Source organism: Phacochoerus africanus, chromosome 11 (genome assembly GCF_016906955.1).
Source record: "Phacochoerus africanus isolate WHEZ1 chromosome 11, ROS_Pafr_v1, whole genome shotgun sequence".
Lineage (NCBI taxonomy): Eukaryota > Metazoa > Chordata > Mammalia > Artiodactyla > Suidae > Phacochoerus > Phacochoerus africanus.
Window position 1 is genome coordinate 126803756 of NC_062554.1, and position 19149 is coordinate 126822904.

At 36.9% G+C, this 19149-nt stretch overlaps 1 protein-coding gene across 2 annotated transcripts in view; it reads right to left on the minus strand.

Moving 5' to 3' along the window:
• Window positions 1-19149, minus strand: part of TPR (translocated promoter region, nuclear basket protein) — a 60414-nt gene that overhangs the window by 8169 nt on the left and 33096 nt on the right. For both annotated transcript variants that reach the window (XM_047753998.1, XM_047753999.1), the window contains exons 32-44: window positions 18175-18385; window positions 17031-17174; window positions 15315-15513; window positions 13406-13611; window positions 13139-13200; window positions 12232-12440; window positions 10631-10903; window positions 9108-9256; window positions 7894-7977; window positions 4324-4524; window positions 3404-3535; window positions 2789-2879; window positions 339-523 (exon numbers count right to left, since the gene is read on the minus strand). In XM_047753998.1, the coding sequence (XP_047609954.1) occupies window positions 339-523; window positions 2789-2879; window positions 3404-3535; window positions 4324-4524; window positions 7894-7977; window positions 9108-9256; window positions 10631-10903; window positions 12232-12440; window positions 13139-13200; window positions 13406-13611; window positions 15315-15513; window positions 17031-17174; window positions 18175-18385 (2146 nt within the window). The remainder of the gene's footprint in view (window positions 1-338; window positions 524-2788; window positions 2880-3403; window positions 3536-4323; window positions 4525-7893; window positions 7978-9107; window positions 9257-10630; window positions 10904-12231; window positions 12441-13138; window positions 13201-13405; window positions 13612-15314; window positions 15514-17030; window positions 17175-18174; window positions 18386-19149) is intronic.

The window sequence follows — 19149 nt, forward strand, 5'->3', positions numbered from 1 at the left end:
TACATTTTATTTTAATTAAAATTCAAGAAAAAAATTTTTTTAACCTATAGAAACAGTAAGCAGACTTTTGCTTTCTGTGACTATCATCACTTCAATTAATATACAGCTTTAATAAGCTTTGTCTTTCCAAAGTTCACTTCATCTATGAAGTAAATTAATGCCCTATTTCAAGGAAAGGGATTCAGAGGTTAGTTTTAGTTCAAAAGTTTTATAAAAATATACCAAAACGTTAAAAAGTTTATTTAATTTCGGGGGGAGGTAATAGCTAATGCAAAGAAAGGGAGAAAATGCCACAGAATTTTTTAAAGTAAAATTTTCAGAATGACTACTTTCAATACCTGAACTGGTGGTCCCAGCTCTTGAGGTGGAGCGTGAATGGTCAGTCTTGGGGGAAGTGGGTGTGGTGGGCGTCTTGGTGACTGAGGTGCTCTAGGTGCCTGTCTTTCAGATGCTGATGATGGCTGTTGTTCTCTAGAAATCTCCTGGGAAAAAGACGACTCTGCAGTACCAGTATGTCCTTCACCTATAGGAGGAAAAGGGAAGATTATTTTGAACTTTTAAATTCACCACAAAGTAACTGGACAATCCCTACTTAGCACTAGGAACATTCACCTTATAATATTTTCAGAAAAAAAGTAGTGAGGTATGAGTCTCAGAGATAATGGGTGTGCAATTAACAATTGCACGGCCTTAGGCAAGTCCCTTCTGTTTCTCTGATTGGTTAATAGAAATAAAAATGTAATCTACAAGAAACATTTCTCTGAAGATTTCCAATAATGGACGTAAAGCACTTGGCTTACCACGTGATAAAATAAGCATTTAATAAATTTTGGATCATATTATTAAAAAAGATCAGACCACTGAAGTTAGCAGTATTACACTCAAACAGAGTAAAGGAGATTGGGGAAAAGCCTTACAATAGTAACACTTCCATATTCTGGTTTTCCTAAATTTTAAATCTCAATGGCCCTTCAGATGTCTACAAACATACAGAGTAAAACAACAGAAGCTGTCCCCCAGTGTGAAAAGTTGAAGAGGATATCAATTTAGTTGTTTAAAGTCTGAGATCTAGAATCAGACTCCAGCTCTAACTCTTACTACCCATGTGATCTTGGTTACAACCACTTTGCTTCTGCTTCTCAGATTCTTCACTGGTACCTAAATCTGATAAATTTATTGTAAGAACTAAGTAATTCAGTACCAGTATATTTGCTCAGACGAAGTTTCCTTTTTTTATTATTATTTAAAAATTTTTTTTATTGGAGTATGTTGACCTCCATCTCTGTGTTTCAGGTGTACAGCAAAGTGAATCAGTTATATAATACATATATCCATTCTTTTTCAGATTCTTTCTTCATACAGGTTATTACAGAATCTTGAGGTTTCCCTGTACTATACAGTAGATCCCTGTTAGTTACTTTTTTTGTATACAGTAGTGTGTACATGTTAACCCCAACTTCCTGATTTATCCCTCCCCACAACCTTCCCCCTCTGATAACCCTTTGATTTTGAAATCTGTGAGTCTGTTTCTGTTTTGTAGCTAAGTTCTTCTGTATCATTTTTTGTTAGATTTCACATACTAGTGATATCACATAATATCTGTCTTTCTCTGAGAAAGTTTTTATAAATTTTTTTTTTATCAGTTGTATCTGTGGCAGGCAGAAGAAACCCAAACCTCTAAAGTGGACAACACTGGATCCTTACAACCTGCTCCGCCACAAGAGAACGCCAAATAGTTATTTCTTTTTTGAAAAATAACAACTGGCAATGTACCAAATCCATTCACTAACTTTTATCCAGACTACTAGGCATATCTTTGCTTGACTGTAAAAAAAAACAAGGAAGTCTCCAACAAGTATTCAGTGAACATCTGTTATGTTTTTTATCTATGCAAAATGGCTAAGAACATCCATCCATCCATCCATCCATCCATCCATCTTATCTTTTGTCTTTTCAGGGCTGCACCCACAGCACATGGAGGTTCCCAGGCTAGGGGTCTAATCGGAGCTGTAGCATCCAGCCTATATCACCAGCAATGTGGGATCTGAGTCACATCTGTGACCTAAACCACAGCTCACAGCAACGCCCGATCCTTAATCCACTGAGCTAGGCCAGAGATCGAACCCATGTCCTCATGGATACTAGTTGGGTTTATTAACCACTGAGCCGCAACAGGAACTCCTGAAGTATAATTTAAGAAGATTCTAAAACAAAATTATTTTCTATTAATTCCACAATCCTTTATTGCCTACAACAGTTTAGTGGACCTTCAGGACTCATCCTTGAAAGATTTAACAAATCTCTGCATGCTACATTGATCAAAAAATCTTTTATTTACTGGAAAACTAGAAATACTGCAAAACTTCTATACCAACAAATCTTGAAACTTGTGGCTTGATTAGACTGACCTCTTCTGGTTGTGAACTGCTGTTACTGCTAGTAGAAGTTCCTGATTTAATTTTTTCCACTAAGAACAGCAACAACACGTGGCATTTTTAACACTTCATTGACTCCAAAAATTCTGAATCTAACAGCAGTCCAATGAGGTAGAAAAAAATAGTATAACGACTACGCTTAATAGACATAAACACAGTAGACTTTTTGGAAGAATAATTGTGACAAACCTAGACCAAGAACCAGTCTTTTGCTTGCCAATTTATTGACCAAGTTTTAGTATTTATTGAGTGGAATCCTAGTTTAGAAAATACTAGATTAAATTATTAAAAATGTTCAATTAAAAAGAGACTGAAAAAAAAACATAACAAAAAAGAAAAAAAACAAATCTCACCACTGTTTTGAGAATCAGCTGCTCTCTGATTACTTTCACCTCCACCCATACTTTCTTCTGTTTCTGTACCTGGATCAGTCCCATCACCACCCTAAAAAACAAAATCTGAATGCTAAACGCAAATAAATCAAGTCAACTATCTTAAAAAATAACTAAACCAAACCACAGTAGAAACAAATAACCACCCCCCCAAATAACTAACTAAACCAAACTACAGTAGAAACAAATAAAAACCCAAAGGTAAGAAAAGCTGTAGTGTTCTAAGAATACAAGGCATCTTTATACTCTTGGAAAATAGTAAGTTTTCTAAGCAAAACATTTTTTGCCTTTTTCTAGGTGCGCTCCCACGGCATATGGAGGTTCCCAGGTTAGGGGTCTAATTGGAGCTGTAGCCACCAGCCTACACTAGAGCCATAGCAACTCGGGATCCGAGCCGCATCTGCAACCTACACCGTAGCTCACGGCAACGCCGGATCCTTAACCCACTGAGCAAGGCCAGGGATCGAACCTGCAAGCTCATGTTCCTGGTTGGATTCGTTAACCACTGTGCCATGACGGGAACTCCCCTAAGCAAATTCTTAAAGAAAACAGACGGTCAAAATTCTAGCCAATTACCTCAGCATCATCGGCCTCATATCCATCGTTACCATCTGCACTTCCGGTGCCTTCGTTGCTATCTTCACCCTCATCTCCCATCCCTGTGTCATCTTCATCATCATCATCATCTTCTTCATCTTCTTCATAATCCTAATAAAAAACCCCCAAGTACACATAAAGATCTAGGATACGGTACAGATGTTCTGCATATCTTGATTCCATGGTTAGAAATTTAAGTGACACATCATCAGCAAGATACAGGAGTTGTCCTAAGAGTTGTATGGGATTAGTTTAGTGGCAGCAAGTATCAAAACTGTGAGGCTTACTGGATTAGTACAGTAATGATAAACTCTGAATTCTAACTGTTCATATGAGGTCAGTTCAAATATTAAATCCTCAGATGTCCGCAGAGTGTCAAGTGGTCCATTTTAGTTCTGAATTTAAAGTGCGGCATTCAATAAGAAAATGATGGAATTAAACTTCACTATGAGCTTAAAAAAAAAATCTAAAAAAGAATCTAAAAATGAGAAGCTGTCAATCTAGGATTAACTCCCAAAATATGCTTTATCATGACCCCTCAATTTCTTTTGAAAAGAATTATGGGGCTCCACAAGAAAAAAAAATTTTTTTTTTATTATCAGAAACCATAGAGCTTACAATAAATCCACACTTACCAGTCAGTTATTAATTTAACAAATCCTAAAGGACTTAGTAATCATTAAAAAAAGAGAGAGAGAGGGATTTTTCCATAACTTGGAAAAATACACACTTCATTCCAAAATGTTATTTTCAGAGCTACTCAGGATAAAAGAAACGCAAAACATCCCATTTAAAGTGACGGGGAATCAGAATTTACTGGCTGATGCATTAGTAGACTTAAGGACTTCAGTGTTTCATCTAGCAGTTTAAAACAATAAACGATTTCAAACTACATTTACCTCATGTTCCCCATCATTTTCATCATCATCTTCCTCTTCATCATCGCTGTCAATCACGATGACATCATCTCCTTTGCCCTGACCATCTTGGGATGAAGTTGTTGTTTGCTGATCTGACTGAAGAGGTCCAAGGTCTATTTGCAGAGATTGAGAGGTCTCTTCACTGTCTTCCATTGGAGTATAGTCTCCCTGAGTGACACCCTTTAAAAGCAAAATGAAAATAAAAATTTAAAAAGTCGGATATCCTTAAAACTATCAGTGAATTATTATAGAAATGAGTAAAGACTAAAATACACTTATGAACTATTGGTATTTTATTTTTAAAAATATGGTTTTTGAAAGCAGAATTAATTTAAAATACATGCTTGGGGTTTCTTCACTGTCTTCCTACACAAGAATTACTAAAAATCCCATTGGGAAATACTCCAACAAAAAAGAAAAAATATATATACAGGTGAAAGTGTGCCAACACTACCAGTGTGGTATTGTAGATTAGTGCTGTCCAAGAGAAATATATGTGAGCCACAATATGTTCACACACGTAATTTAAAATTTTCTAGTTGTGACTTAAAAAAAACACAGGTGAAGTCAATTTTAATTATAATTTTAATATAGCCAAAAATTATTTTAACATGTAATCGCTATAAAAATTACTAAGCCTACATTTTAAAATCTGTAATAAGTCTTCAAAATCCAATGCATATTATCCCCTTAAGCACATCTCAGTTTGGACTGGCCGAATTACAGTGCTCAAAAGCCAGTGTGGTTAGGTGACAGTGCAGTTGCAGATCAAAGTCAGAAAAGAGAATTTCCATGGGTCTGCAACACACCATTTAGAAAAAGATAAAAAATTTCCCTCCAAATCAGAAACAGTCTGTAACATACACTAAATAAAATAAGCTACTACCACATTTTTCTTTTTTTAACAAAAACCCTCCTAAAAAAACCTCCACCTTAAGCATTCAAATGACAACTGAAAATATACTAGATGTTAAAATAATTCTTGGGGAGTTTCCATTGTGGCTCAGTGGTAATAACCCGACTAGTATCAATGAGGATGTAGGCTCAACCCCAGGCCCACTCAGTGGGTTAAAGATCCAGCGTTACCAGATGACGCGGCTTGGATCCTGTGTTGCTGTGGCTGTGGCAGAGACTGGCAGCTGCGGCTCTGATTCAACCCCTAGCCTGGGAACTTACTTATGCCGTGGGTGCGGGCCTAAAAAGAAGAAAAAAAAACAAACTCTTAATCTATTTCCTCACAATTCCATTTTGTTAGCTACTGAAATAAACTTTATATTAACTATAAAAAACTAAATGTTTATTTTTATAGTTCACTCAGCAAAATCTGTTTTTTATATAAGCCAGAAACAATGTCTTATGAACGTAAATCATTCATAAAGATTGTGTTCACTGTAATGGAAAAAATAAGTCATGGTATAATTAAAAATGTAACTCAAACTGACATGTTGATTTCAAGAAAAACAACACAAAGAACATCTGCTTCATTGTCAGAAAATTAGAAAAATGAACTGCCGCATATTCATATACTCAGTAAACAGTGCTAGAAGCAGAATGGAAAGCCCCACGGCACTTATGACTAATAGATAATTTTGCCAATCTCAAGGAAAAGCTTTGCACAAAAGATTTCAGTATGATTTAATCAAGACTAGCAATAACAGAAATTCACATCTTATTTCAAAATTGTCACTATGCTCTTCAGGCATAATGAAAGATACATGAAATCAAAGTCATTTAGAGTATTATGTATACGCCTTGAAGGTTTAGTTTTCTGTTCTTAGTCAGGGAGTATCAAAAAAATTAACGTACATAACTAATACATGTAAAATTTACTTGCAATCTCAGGTTATTTTTGATTAGTTTGAAACAATTCCTTTATTTTACGCAGATAAAATAATTTAATATTAGAATAAAGTGATCCTAAAAATTTATCCACACAGAAAGCATTGTTTAAAGCTTAACAGGAGAAATGGAAATCTTACAGCCTGAGTTCAGATTCTAAATATGAGAACTTGGTACAACTGGGCATTGGTTGTCACACCTGTAAAATAGGCCTGTTACAAGATTCCTTATGAAGATTAAAACTAGTTGATAAATGCAAATGTCTTAGAATTACACCTGGGACATATGAGTTCTGTGATAACTAATATTATTAGCATAAATATGAATTACTACAAATTATGAACTCTCAATTTGTAGGGCAGAGGAATGGAAGAAAAGTAAGTAATGATTCGATGGACCAAGAGTTTGGGTTTAGTAGAAGCAAACTACTGCATATGGAGTGGATAAGCAATCAGATCTTGCTGTATAGCATAGGTAACTGAATCTAGTCACTTGTGATGGAGCACGATGGAGGATAATGTGAGAAAAAGAATGTATATATATATATATATATGCACATATACATACATACATATATATTTGTTTGTATGTATGACTGGGTCACTCTGCTGTACAGCAGAAATTGGCAATTTAAATCGACTATAATAGAAAAAATAAAAATCAAAAAATAATAATGATTTGAATTTTTAGTATGTGGCAGGCAGTATTTTAGATACTAAAATTTACATTATATTCTTCCAACAGATGAAAAAATTGGGGCATAGAGAGGATTAATGACTTGCTTATAGTCACAAAGCTTCTAAAAGTGGTGGACCTGGGAAGAGAACCTAGCACTTCTTAACTTCAGCTTCCATGCATTTCTATTAGGCAGGCTGCCTCTGGAGAAGCCTTAATGAGAGTTCAAAAGATGAAGACATAAACAAATACTTTTTCATTCCTAGATTATTTTAATTTAGGAAGGGAAGCAACAGAGGACCACCATACAGGGCACTATGGATCAATACAAGAACCAACCAGCACTCATTTTTTTTTTTTGTCTTTTTGCCATTTCTTGGGCCCCTCCTGCAGTGTATGGAGGTTCCCAAGGCTAGGGGTCCAATCGGAGCTGTAGCTGCTGGCCTACACCACAGCCACAGCAACGCGGGGGATCCGAGCCTTGTCTGCGACCTACCCCACAGCTCACGGCAACACCGGATCCTTAACCCACTGAGCAAGGCCAGAGATCAAACCTGCAACCTCATGGTTCCTAGTCGGATTCGTTAACCACTGAGCCACGACGGGAACTCCAACCAGCACTCCTTTAAAATAATGAAGAGTGGAGAACCTTTGGGAGTACGCTGGTGGCTCACTGGGTTAAGGATCCAACGTTACCACTGCTGCTGTGGTATGAGTTTGGTCCCTGGCCCAGAACTTGTGTGCTGGGATGCACTCCCCCATCCCCCTCAAAAGAGTGGGCAATTGTTACTCAAAACAACTCTTAGCTTGGAAAATCACTTTTAACTATACACAAAAACATTTCTTTAATAAAGCTTATTAAAGGATATTCATTAGGAGTAAAAAAAAGCAGAAATTAGACTGGTAATTCTAATAATACTTTATTACATATAAAAGCAGCATGCTAAAAATAAAAATCCAAATATTTTAATTTGTCAAAGCTCATCTCATTCATTAAAAGCAACAACTTGTTTACTTTCACTATGTCTTACTTACTTCTCCAATGGAATCTTGAGAATCTTGGTTGTATACTTGAGTTTCTACTTCCCCATCAGTACTTTCTTCTGCCATAACTTCTTCCTAGAATCATTACATACAAGTGTGTTAAACCAAATTAGTTTACTAAATGAAGCATTACTTTTCGGCTACTTCTCCCGATAAAACAAAAACTCAAATCAGTAATTTTATGAAGTGGTACATAAAAAATGTTCATTTACATTTACTTATAAAATATAGTCAATCATAGTCCTTTTCCGTATACACAAAATAAGTTTTAAAACAGAACATTAGATATATGCTAATGAAATTAATTTATGGAGTTCCGTTGTTGTGGTGCAGCCGAAACAAATCTGACTAGAAACCATGAGGATGTGAGTTCAATCCCTGGCCTCACTCAGTGGGTTGAGGATCAAGAGTTGCCCTGAGCTGTGATGTAGTTTGCATACGTGGCTCAGATCTGGTGTTACTGTGGCTGTGGTGTAGGCTGGTGGCTACAGCTCTGATTCGACTCCTAGCCTGGGAACCTCCAAACGCCATGAGTGTAGCCCTAAAGACAAAAAAAAAAAGAGAGAGAGAGAGAGAGAAATTTAGTAATCTCAATGTTTAATAAAATAATTCACTATAATTTATCCTTAACAAAAGAAAATTAAGAAATATCATTTTGATTAATCTGAGAGATGGCAGGTAACAGTTTGAAACATCTAGGAGACTATAAACTTCCTTATTCTTTGAATTAAAAATAATTGACGTGGAAAATAAACATATGCAAAGAATATAAAACAGCACTGGCAACAGCAACAGTATATGGGCTGTCAGTGGAAACTCTGCAGTACTGTGTTTAGCAACAGAGTTTTCTGGACTTTGATCCCCGAAGTTCTATTCATTTAATAATCCTATAACTGAAAGAATATCTTTTTTTTTTGTCTTTTTGCTATTTCTTTGGGCCGCTCCCACGGCATATGGAGGTTCCCAGGCTAGGGGTCAAATCGGAGCTGTAGCCACCGGTCTACGCCAGAGCCACAGCAACGCAGGAACTGAGCCGCGTCTGCGACCTACACCACAGCTCACGGCAATGCCGGATCGTTAACCCACTGAGCAAGGGCAGGGACTGAACCCGCAACCTCATGGTTCCTAGTCGGATTCGTTAACCACTGCGCCACGACGGGAACTCCTGAAAGAATATCTTAATAAATGGAAAGATCTTTACACACCTCGGTTCCTACAGGTGTAACACTTTTCAACTTCTTTGGAAGAGGCATTTCCACTGTATCATCAGAGATCTGGTCTGATGCTTCTATTGTGCTATCTTCTTCCTCCTCACGTGTACGCTTTGGCAAAGAAGAACTTGGGGTGGCTGAAACTTTGACAGTACATAATTTAAATTTTGAATCAGAGCATGATAATATACTCAATTTAGACAAAGTTAATTTTAAAAACATCTTGGTCATTAAAAAGAGACATGAACATTTATTTTGACAGAACGTAATTTGTTCCTTGCTAATCTATGTGTAAACAAAGAGCAATTTATGCTCTGAATCAATTTAGTCTTTTTTGATTAATACAGCCAATCAACTTTTACAGCAATACATCTGACTCACTATGACTGTACTGATATGTAACTGCTGTTCACAAAGGTTACACAAGGCCTTCTGTAATTTATAAAACCCAGGACGACTTGGATAAAAAAAAAAAGGTTTAGATTTGAAAATTCTTAAATGGTCTTCTTTTAGATGTTTTTAGTTCTCAGAACCTGTATTAAGATACAGCTGACCCTTGAACAACTAGGGGGTTGGGGCACTGGCCCTCCATATTCACCATTTCTTAGCATCTGTAGATTCAACCAGAGGATGTATAGTACTGTAGTATTTACTACTGAAAAAAATCCATACATAAGTGGACCACGCAGTTCAAACCTATGTTGTTGTTCAAGAGTCAACTGTACATATAATATATTACAGGTTGTATCACTTTTAAAATCAGTCAAAAATGGAGTTCCCATCGTGGCGCAGTGGTTAACGAATCCGACTAGGAACCATGAGGTTGTGGGTTTGATCCCTGCCCTTGCTCAGTGGGTTAATGATCCGGCGTTGCCATGAGCTGTGGTGTAGGTCGCAGACGCGGCTCGGATCCCGCGTTGCTGTGGTTCTGGCGTAGGCTGGTGGCTACAGCTCCGATTTGACCCCTAGCCTGGGAACCTCCATATGCCGTGAGAGTGGCCCAAGAAAATGGCAAAAAGACCAAAAAAAAAAAAAAATCAGTCAAAAAAAATAACTGGAAAGGAAGAAAGACTTTTTTTTGTCTTTTTGCCTTTTCTAGGAGTGCTCCCGTGGCACATGGAGGTTCCCAGGCTAGGGGTCAAAGCAGAGCTGTAGCCGCCGGCCTACGCCAGAGCCACAGAAACACGGGATCCGAGCTGCGTCTGCGATCTACACCACAGCTCACAGCAATGCCGGATCCTCAACCCACTAAGCAAGGCCAGGGATCGAACCCGCAACCTCATAGTTGCTAGTCGGATTTGTTAACCACTGAGCCATGACAGGAACTCCTGTAAAAAAGATCTTAATGGCAAAAATGAATGACCTAAAATAGAATTCAGTCATATACATAACACATTAGGAATCCACTGGAACAACTGGTAGAAAACAAGTACTTAAAGAATACTCAAAATATATATTGTATCCAAAAAACTATAAATGCACAGGTCTTCTCTAAGTTCATTTTAAATTCATCTTACCAGTGCCGAATACTGCTGTGGAAGTAGAAGGCCGCTCCACTGGTGAACTCTGAACCACCTCCACTATGTTTGGGGATAGCTCTTGATTTGTAGGCTCAATCTGAGGATGACTCTGTTGAGTTGGCTGCACAAAAGCTGTAGCCTGTGTTTGTTGCTGAACAGTTAAAATGGGTTGAGGGATAGAAGGCTGGACGTTAGGACTAGTAGAACGAACAGATCCACTCGTGCTTCCGAAAACTGGAACATGTTCCACAGGCCCTTCCGATTGCATAGCTGAAAAGTAATTTAAATATTTCATACATTAAGTTTTCTATTCTTACCGAAGCTGGAATTATGATTCCCTATTCTGTTACAGGTGATATTCTGGATAGCTATTTGTGTACATACCTCTACCACTCACCAGATAAAAACACTGAGGGTGAAAGTAACGGATGCTGTTTCTGTATCGCGCATGTGACTGACATGATAGTGTGCAGTGAACTACTGGCTGAATAAATATCTAGAACTGTTTTTGCATCTATTATTCCATTTATGACTAAATAAAATGATTTTAAGAAACTCAAATTATAAGCTTTTATTAAGCATCACTTTGTTTTCAACTGATATAAAATGACCACTAAGTTTAACTGGTAATGTATCTCATAATTATTTTATTTAATGTAGTTCAAAAATATTCTGTTCTTTCATAGCATACATACATCTCATATATTTCTAAACAATTGGATAATTTACTGAACTCTAAAATTTGTTAAGAATCTAAGAAAAAACTGCATTTGGTAAAATTTTATTGATACCTATCCTGGTGTTGGGTAAAGGGATTAAACAATGAAAAATAAGATTTCTACCCCTGAGGAGCTCAATCTAGTGGAATAAAAAGGTCTGTATTCAACTGAATAAAATGCAGTTGTAACTGCTATAATAAGTAAAACTGTAACATGGGAACAAAGTGGAGAAAGCAATTAAAAGGTCAGACAGTTTCAGTGAAGACGTGATGTTTGGGTTGAGTCAGTAATTTAATATGGTTTTCTTTTCTTTTTTTTGTCTTTTTAGGGCTGCATCTGCGGCATATGAAGGTTCCCAAGCTAAGGGTCTAATTGGAGCTGTTGCCACCAGCCTACGCCAGAGCCACAGCAATGCCAGATCTGAGCTGCGTCTTCAACCTACACCACAGCTCGTGGATTGACCCACTGAGCGAGGCCAGGGATCAAACCCGCAAGCTCATGGTTCCTACTCAGATTCGTTTCTGCTGCGACACAACGGGAACTCCTAATACGGTTTTCTAAAGTGGATTCCATATCACCTTTCTTAGTCAGTAGATGCAAAAATTTTGGTTCTGGAAAAAAGCATAACATACTTTTAAGGGTGTATTTCACTCCTTCTTTAGCTTAAAAATAAAACAAAGCAGAAAGAGAGGGAGGAAACTGGCCACATTACCAGCATCCTAGGAAGCATACCCCTACAAACATTAACCACTCATTTTCACTATGATGTCTGACTTTAGCTTTAGCAGAAGCCTCACTTATCCTGGAAGTTACTGTCACCTTCTGGTAATAAATCTAAGAAAGCAATCAGTCCAATCAGAGCTGTATTGCTTTACTTACCTTCCTGTGATTCCACTTGTGTAGTAGGCATCACTGTAGCTGTTGGGGTAGTAGTAGGATTTGTAACAGTTGCAGGTGTAACCATTGGGCGGATACTAGCCCTGGGTGTTGACTTATTTCCTGCCATAGCTGCAGCTGTCACTTTACTAGGAGTAGACACAACAGGAGTTGGCTTGATATTTGCTGTTGGTGGGTCTGATGTGCTGGCACTTACAGAGGGGAAAATGCAAGAATAAAAGATTCTTACAAATATTCCTTATAAAGCACATACATTCTGTCGAAAGCAAAGCACATGTTTCCTGAGGTGAATGTCTAGCAGTCACGACTTTTATATACATTAAGGCCTTATTAACTCTGTTCTTCCTAACACTGCTTTTGGTAGACTTTCGGCAGATTAGAAAAAAATTAAAGAGACACTGAGTATATTTCTGTTTTTATTAAATTTAATTAATAATTATGTCAAAACTCTTACTGATGAGGCTTTGAGCTTAAGCATTAAAAACTGCAGAAAATGCTGTGCAATGGTGCAATCTAACAGTGTAGAAGAGATTCAACCGTCGATCACTAAACCTAAGCCTCAGCTCAGCCTCTTTCACTTGTATCACACAGCATCACAGGGAACATCAGGAGCCTACCTCAGAAGTCAGTCACAAACTAAAAGATGAAAGGCATTTTCTCTGCCACGAAACTCTACCTATCTGACAGGACTGAAAGTATGCTGAAAACAAGAGTTCTGGAAGAAAAAACCTGAACGACCACATGATGTGGTTTTGTACAGCATAAACAGTCCTAGGTGATATATTTTTATAACAGAGTATGGATCCCCTCCCCGAAGACCACTAGAGCCTCCTTCTAAAAGAAAAATAGGGAACAGACTGTAAACAGACTGTAAAAGAACAAAACTCACATTCCTCTTTCCCCGGAAGCTGGAGTTGTTTTCAATGTGATCTGTCTCTGCTGTTCTGGGACCTATAAAAAGAAAATTATGGATTATCATGCATATCTCATAAAAGCCCATTACTCAATACCAAGAAAATGTTTTACTTATGTTAATTTTCTCTGCATACTTTGTTTAACCAAAATTCACTCTGACAAATGCTTCTACATCTCCAGGTTCCTTCAAGTAAAATGCAGAGAAAAATGATTTGTCATTTAAACAGAATGAGCTAATTACCTTATTAGTAGGTTCTTGAGGCTCATCTCTCTGCTCAAGGTGTCTCTCTTGATGCTCCCTGAGTTCTCTTTCCAAACGACTAATTCGACCTTCATACTGGGACTTAAGAGCAGTCATACGAACATCCAGCTCATCTTTCTGCTGATCTAAGGCTCCATTCCTTTGTTTCAGCTCCTCATTTTCTTTGGTTAGCTGATCTTTTACACCTAAAGAAGTAACCGTGTGACTCTATTAATATAATTAAACACTGGAAATAAAAAACATTTATGTGCTTAAGTACTCAAAGGTATCGGATTCTATTCCTAAACTTCAACATCTACAATAATTCTATTTACACTATATATCTCAATAAATTCTAAACATACTTGTATTTGTTTTATTACTCCAATATAAAGACATTTAACTTTTCCTAACATTTCAAAAAGATAAAGAATCTACTACAAACTATTGTCAGCAAAGCCCTTTTATATGGCCTTTAATATTTTAATATACCAGGAATTACAAAATTTTCATTTCATATAATCTATAGCAGATTAATTAAGTAACTTGACTTTTTTTTTGCGTTTTAGGGCCGCACTCGAAGCATATGCAAGTTCTCAGGTTAGGGGTCAAATCAGAGTTATAGCTGCCACAGCTACAGCAACGTGGGATCCAAGCCAGGTCTGCGACCTACACCACAGCTCATGCCAATGCTGGATCCTTAACAAGCTGAGCAAAGCTAGGGATCAAACCTGCACCCTGATGGATCCTAGTCAGGTTCGTTAACTGAACCATGAAGGGAATGCCAGTAACTTTACTTTTTTATGAATTAAGTTTCTAGGGGCACTATCTTCGAGATCACCAAAAAAAAAAAATCACTCAGAGTAAAACTCAACTGATTTGGCATTTTATTTACTTACTAAGCAGAATGGTTGCACTAAGGCCTTGAGCATTATAGCACTGGGCTCCTGTAAGTGTGACATGAAGGCTAAAGGGGCCCTCAGTGAAATGAGGCACAAAAAACTCACTGGGCTGGTAAGAGTCAAGGCTGTCTAGGAATTTAAAGACAGCCTCTAGACAGTATACTGTGGATCCAAATGATCTCCTTCAGAAGACAGTAATAATTACACACTGAAAAGGAAAGACAGTTATACTCTTTATCTATCATCAGTTAACGATTAAGAAAGATTCAGGAGTTCCCATCGTGGAGCAGTGGTTAACGAATCCGACTAGGAACCATGAGGTTGCGGGTTCAGTCCCTGCCCTTGCTCAGTGGGTTAATGATCCGGCGTTGCCGTGAGCTGTGGTGTAGGTTGCAGATGTGGCTCAGATTCCGCGTTGCTGTGGCTCTGGCGTAGGCCGGTGGCTACAGCTCCGATTCAACCCCTAGCCTGGGAACCTCCATATGCCACGGGAGCAGCCCAAGAAATAGCAACAACAACAACAACAACAAAAAAGACCAAAAAAAAAAAAAGATTCATAAATAAATCAAGGACATACTCATCATTAGAAAATTAAAACTGCTATAATTGTGTCTACTTAAACCTAACATCTAAAGCATACACACACACACCACTTCATAGTATTTACTTTTCTTTCCCATTTAATTTTAAGCCTAAATTCAATAACAAACTTTCTTTCCTTTTGCTTTTTTATGTCTGCACTCACAGCATATGGAAGTTCCCAGGTTAGGGAATTAGAGCTGTCGCTGAAGGCCTACACCCTAGCCACAGGGGATCCAAGCCACATCTGCGACCTACACCACAGTTCACAGCAATGCTGGATCCTTAACCCACTGAGTGAGGCCAGGATTGAACCTGCGTCCTCATGGATACTAGTCAGGTTTGCTACCACTGAGCCACAATGGGAACTCCCACAAATAAGCAACTTTCACTATCAGGTTCAAACCTTAAAGTATACAGAAACTTACCAGCTAAATGAGCAATTTTTGATTTTGCTGCTACAATAGCCTTTCTTGTTTTTTCTTCCTTTTCAGTTATCTGCTGCCTGAGCTGCTCCTCCTGCGTGGTTCTATCTTGAAGGTCCTGGCGAAGTCGTGAAAGTTCAGATTGAAGCTGCACAGTCTGTTCCTGGAGATTTCTTGCTTCCATCTCTTTTTCAGATAATGTCTGTTAAAAGAAAAAAAACGTATTCACCATGTAATTCAAACAAATCAATACAAACAGTATGCCCTATAGACTTAAAATGTAAAACTTATTAAATGGAAGAAAATACATAAAACAGTGGTCAAACCTAGTAAGTAGATATTTGAAGATGATTAGGTATTATTTACATACATGAGTCATTCAAAGTAAAAGGGATAAAATGTATACATTTCCATATGGAAGGAGAAAGTAGCATTGGTTAAGGTATTTTCTTTAAAACTTCTTTTTTTTCAAAGGAATAACGGCATCTGCAGCAATACAGATGGGCCTAGAAATTATCATGCTAAATAAGTGAAGTTAGACAGTGAGACACCAACATCATATGCTGTCACTTAATGTGGAATCTAAAAAAAGGACACAATGAACTTCTGCAGAACAGATACTGACTCACAGACTGAAAAACTTAAGGTCTCCAAATGAGACAGGTTGGGGGTGAGGGGATGCACTGGGGGTTTGGGATGGAAATGCTATAAAAATGGGTTGTGATGATCGCTGTTCAACTATAAATGTAATAAAATTCATTAAAAACAACAAAATAAACATTATGATCACAATGAGATTCCATTTCACATCCATTAGGATGGCTCTTATTCAAAAAATGGAAAATTACAAGTGCTGGAGAGGATGTGGAGAAATTGCAGGCTTTACGTATTGCTGATGGGAATGTGAAATGGTATAGTCACTGTGGAAAATAGTTTGGCAGTTTATCAAAAAGTCAGACATAGAACTACCATATGACCAGCAATTCCACTTTTAGGTATATACCCAAAAGAATTGAAAGTAGGGACTCACAGACATTTCTACACTAATGTTCACAGAAGCAGTGTTCACAACAGCCAAAAGGTGGAGAACAACCCAGATAGATGAATGGAGAGACAAAATGTTTATTATACAATTCGATCTTAAAAGGGAATGGAATTTTGATACATGCTACAACATGGATGAACCCTGAAAACAGTAAAACAAGACAGACACAAAGGACGAGTATTGTGGGATTACACTTATATAAAGTTAAAGCCAGACAGGAGGATATAGATTACCAGAGGCGAAGGAAAGGGGAAAATTATTGTTTAGTGAGTACAGTTTCTGCTTGGGATAATGAGAATTTTTTGGAAATGATAGAGGGGAGGTTGTACAATATTACAAATATACTTAATACCACTAAAGTGCACAATTAACAGTTTAAATGGTTGTTTTTACGCTACATATATTTACCACAATAAAAAAGAATATATTGAAAAAAAATTGCTTTATTCTTTTTTTTTTAATGGCAACATTAGATCCTTTAACCCACTGCTCAGAGCCTGGGATCAAACCTGTGCCTGCTCAGTGACCTGAGCCACTGCAATTGGATTCTTATTCCACTGTGCTACAGTGAGAACCCCTCAAATTCCACTTTGTAAGTGAATAATATCCCACTGTATTTCTTCAGCTTTTCAACAAGGAAACAACTAGGAACATACACTTTTCACCCCTCATACCTTCTGCAGATTCTCTACTTGACTCTCAAGCGATTTTGACTTTGCTTCAGCTTGGTTAAGGGTTTCTTTAAGCTCCTGCATTTCCTGGACTGAGACATGCTGTTCCTGATGGTCTCCAGAAGACTGAGCTGAGGTCTCCATGACCTAAGATGATAAACAGTAATAATATACTTTCAAATTTATGTTGAGTAATCCTGCAAATTCATCTAAGGAAATAATCAGAAGTATGTAGAGAAATTTATATTTAATGACATTCATAAATATATCCTCTATCAAATAACTTTAATATCCAGAAATAAGCTATTAGGTTACTTTTAAATAGGTTAGGGTTTTCCATTCAACTATTAACCAGGTAATCAAAATGCTGATTCACTGTTTGACACAGCATTACTTGGAAAAGCAAATCACATACGTAAAGGAAAGCACACTAACATGCTAATAACAGTACACTTAACTGAGAGTTAAGAATTTTGAAAATTTTAAATATATTTTCTAGTCTAATGTGCTAAATATACAAAGTCAATGTACAAGTTCTTTATCATTGGGAATTAAAACCAAAATTCAAATCCAAAAATGGTAGTAGCATTTAAAAAATCTTTTTGATAGGTGGCTAACACAGACTACTTACTTAAAACCATGATACAACCTGATTAATTATAAAGAGTCAGCATTTTTTGATACACACAATTTAAATCAGCAATGAGTTATAAGAACATAGTTTTGAAAAGGAACAAAATTTAAAGTTGGGAAACTGAATTAAAATACCTAGCATTTACTATTACTTCTTTATGAATTTATAGTTCATTCTGGGGCATACTAAAGAGTTGATCCTAAACAAAATAAAGATGCCACATATAAACTTACACTCAAGTTTAGAATATAAAAGCCAGTAGTATAAAATTATGAATAAATACCGAATAAGATTTTTATTAACTCATTCAAATATACAGTTGTGTAAATTATATAGGTCATAATTGTGCCCACCAAAAAATTATATATATATAAAGAATATATAAAAAGAAAACTGTTTCAAAATACCTTATCTTGTTATATATAAAGAATATATAAAAAGAAAACTGTTTCAAAATACCTTATCTTTATATATATATAAAGAATATATAAAAAGAAAACTGTTTCAAAATACCTTATCTTGTTGTGCTTTAAGTTCTTCATATTGAGTCTTATACCTACGTCCAATTTTCTTGACCTGAGTAATAGTTTTAACTTTTTCTTGAATATCAATTATTTTGGCATCTAAGTCTTTCTGGATGCTTTCCTTTTCAGTTCTTACTTTATTTAAATCTTCCTTTAGACTCTGAATTAAATTCTGGTTGTTAGTCAAAGATGCATTTGATCTAAACAAAAAAAAAATGGGGTAAAGGATTAAAAGACTAAATATTTATGAATTTTCAAATTTTAAAAATCCTGTAATTTACATATTTACTGTGTTGCTTTAGTATGGCTTTATTTAAAAATTCTAAGAAAATCATACACACATTTCAAAAGATAATTCCTTAACTTATGAACCTGTGGTCCTTCAGAAAGATCTGATTTACTTATTATTATATGCCATGCATGCCCATTTTAGAGATGAGAAAAACTGAGCTACAAGGGGTCAAGTAACATGCATACTTTCATTCTGCACTGGTGCACAGAGTTCAGTCCACATCTAACTGACAGCAAAATCCACACTCTTTCTACTCTATCAGGTGCTGAGTTAAGTACAGTAGGCTTTGTGGGCCACATATAGTGTTTGTCACATGTTTTTCTTCCACAATACTTAAAAAATGTGTAAATCACTGGAGTTCTCAATGTGGTGCAGTGGAGACCAATCCAACTAGGAACCATGAGGTTGGGGGTTCGATCCCTGGCCTCCATCAGTGGGTTAAGGATCCGGCATTGCCGTGAGCTGTGGTGTGGGTCATAGCAACGGCTTGGATCTTGCATTGCTGTGGCTCTGGCATAGGCCGGTGGCAACAAACAGCTCAGATAAGACTCCTAGCCTGGGAACCTCCACATGCTGCGGATGTGGCCCTCAACAGACTAAAAAGAAAAAAAAAAGTGTAAATCATACTTAGCTTACAGTCTGTACATAAACAGGCAGTGGGTTATAATCTGC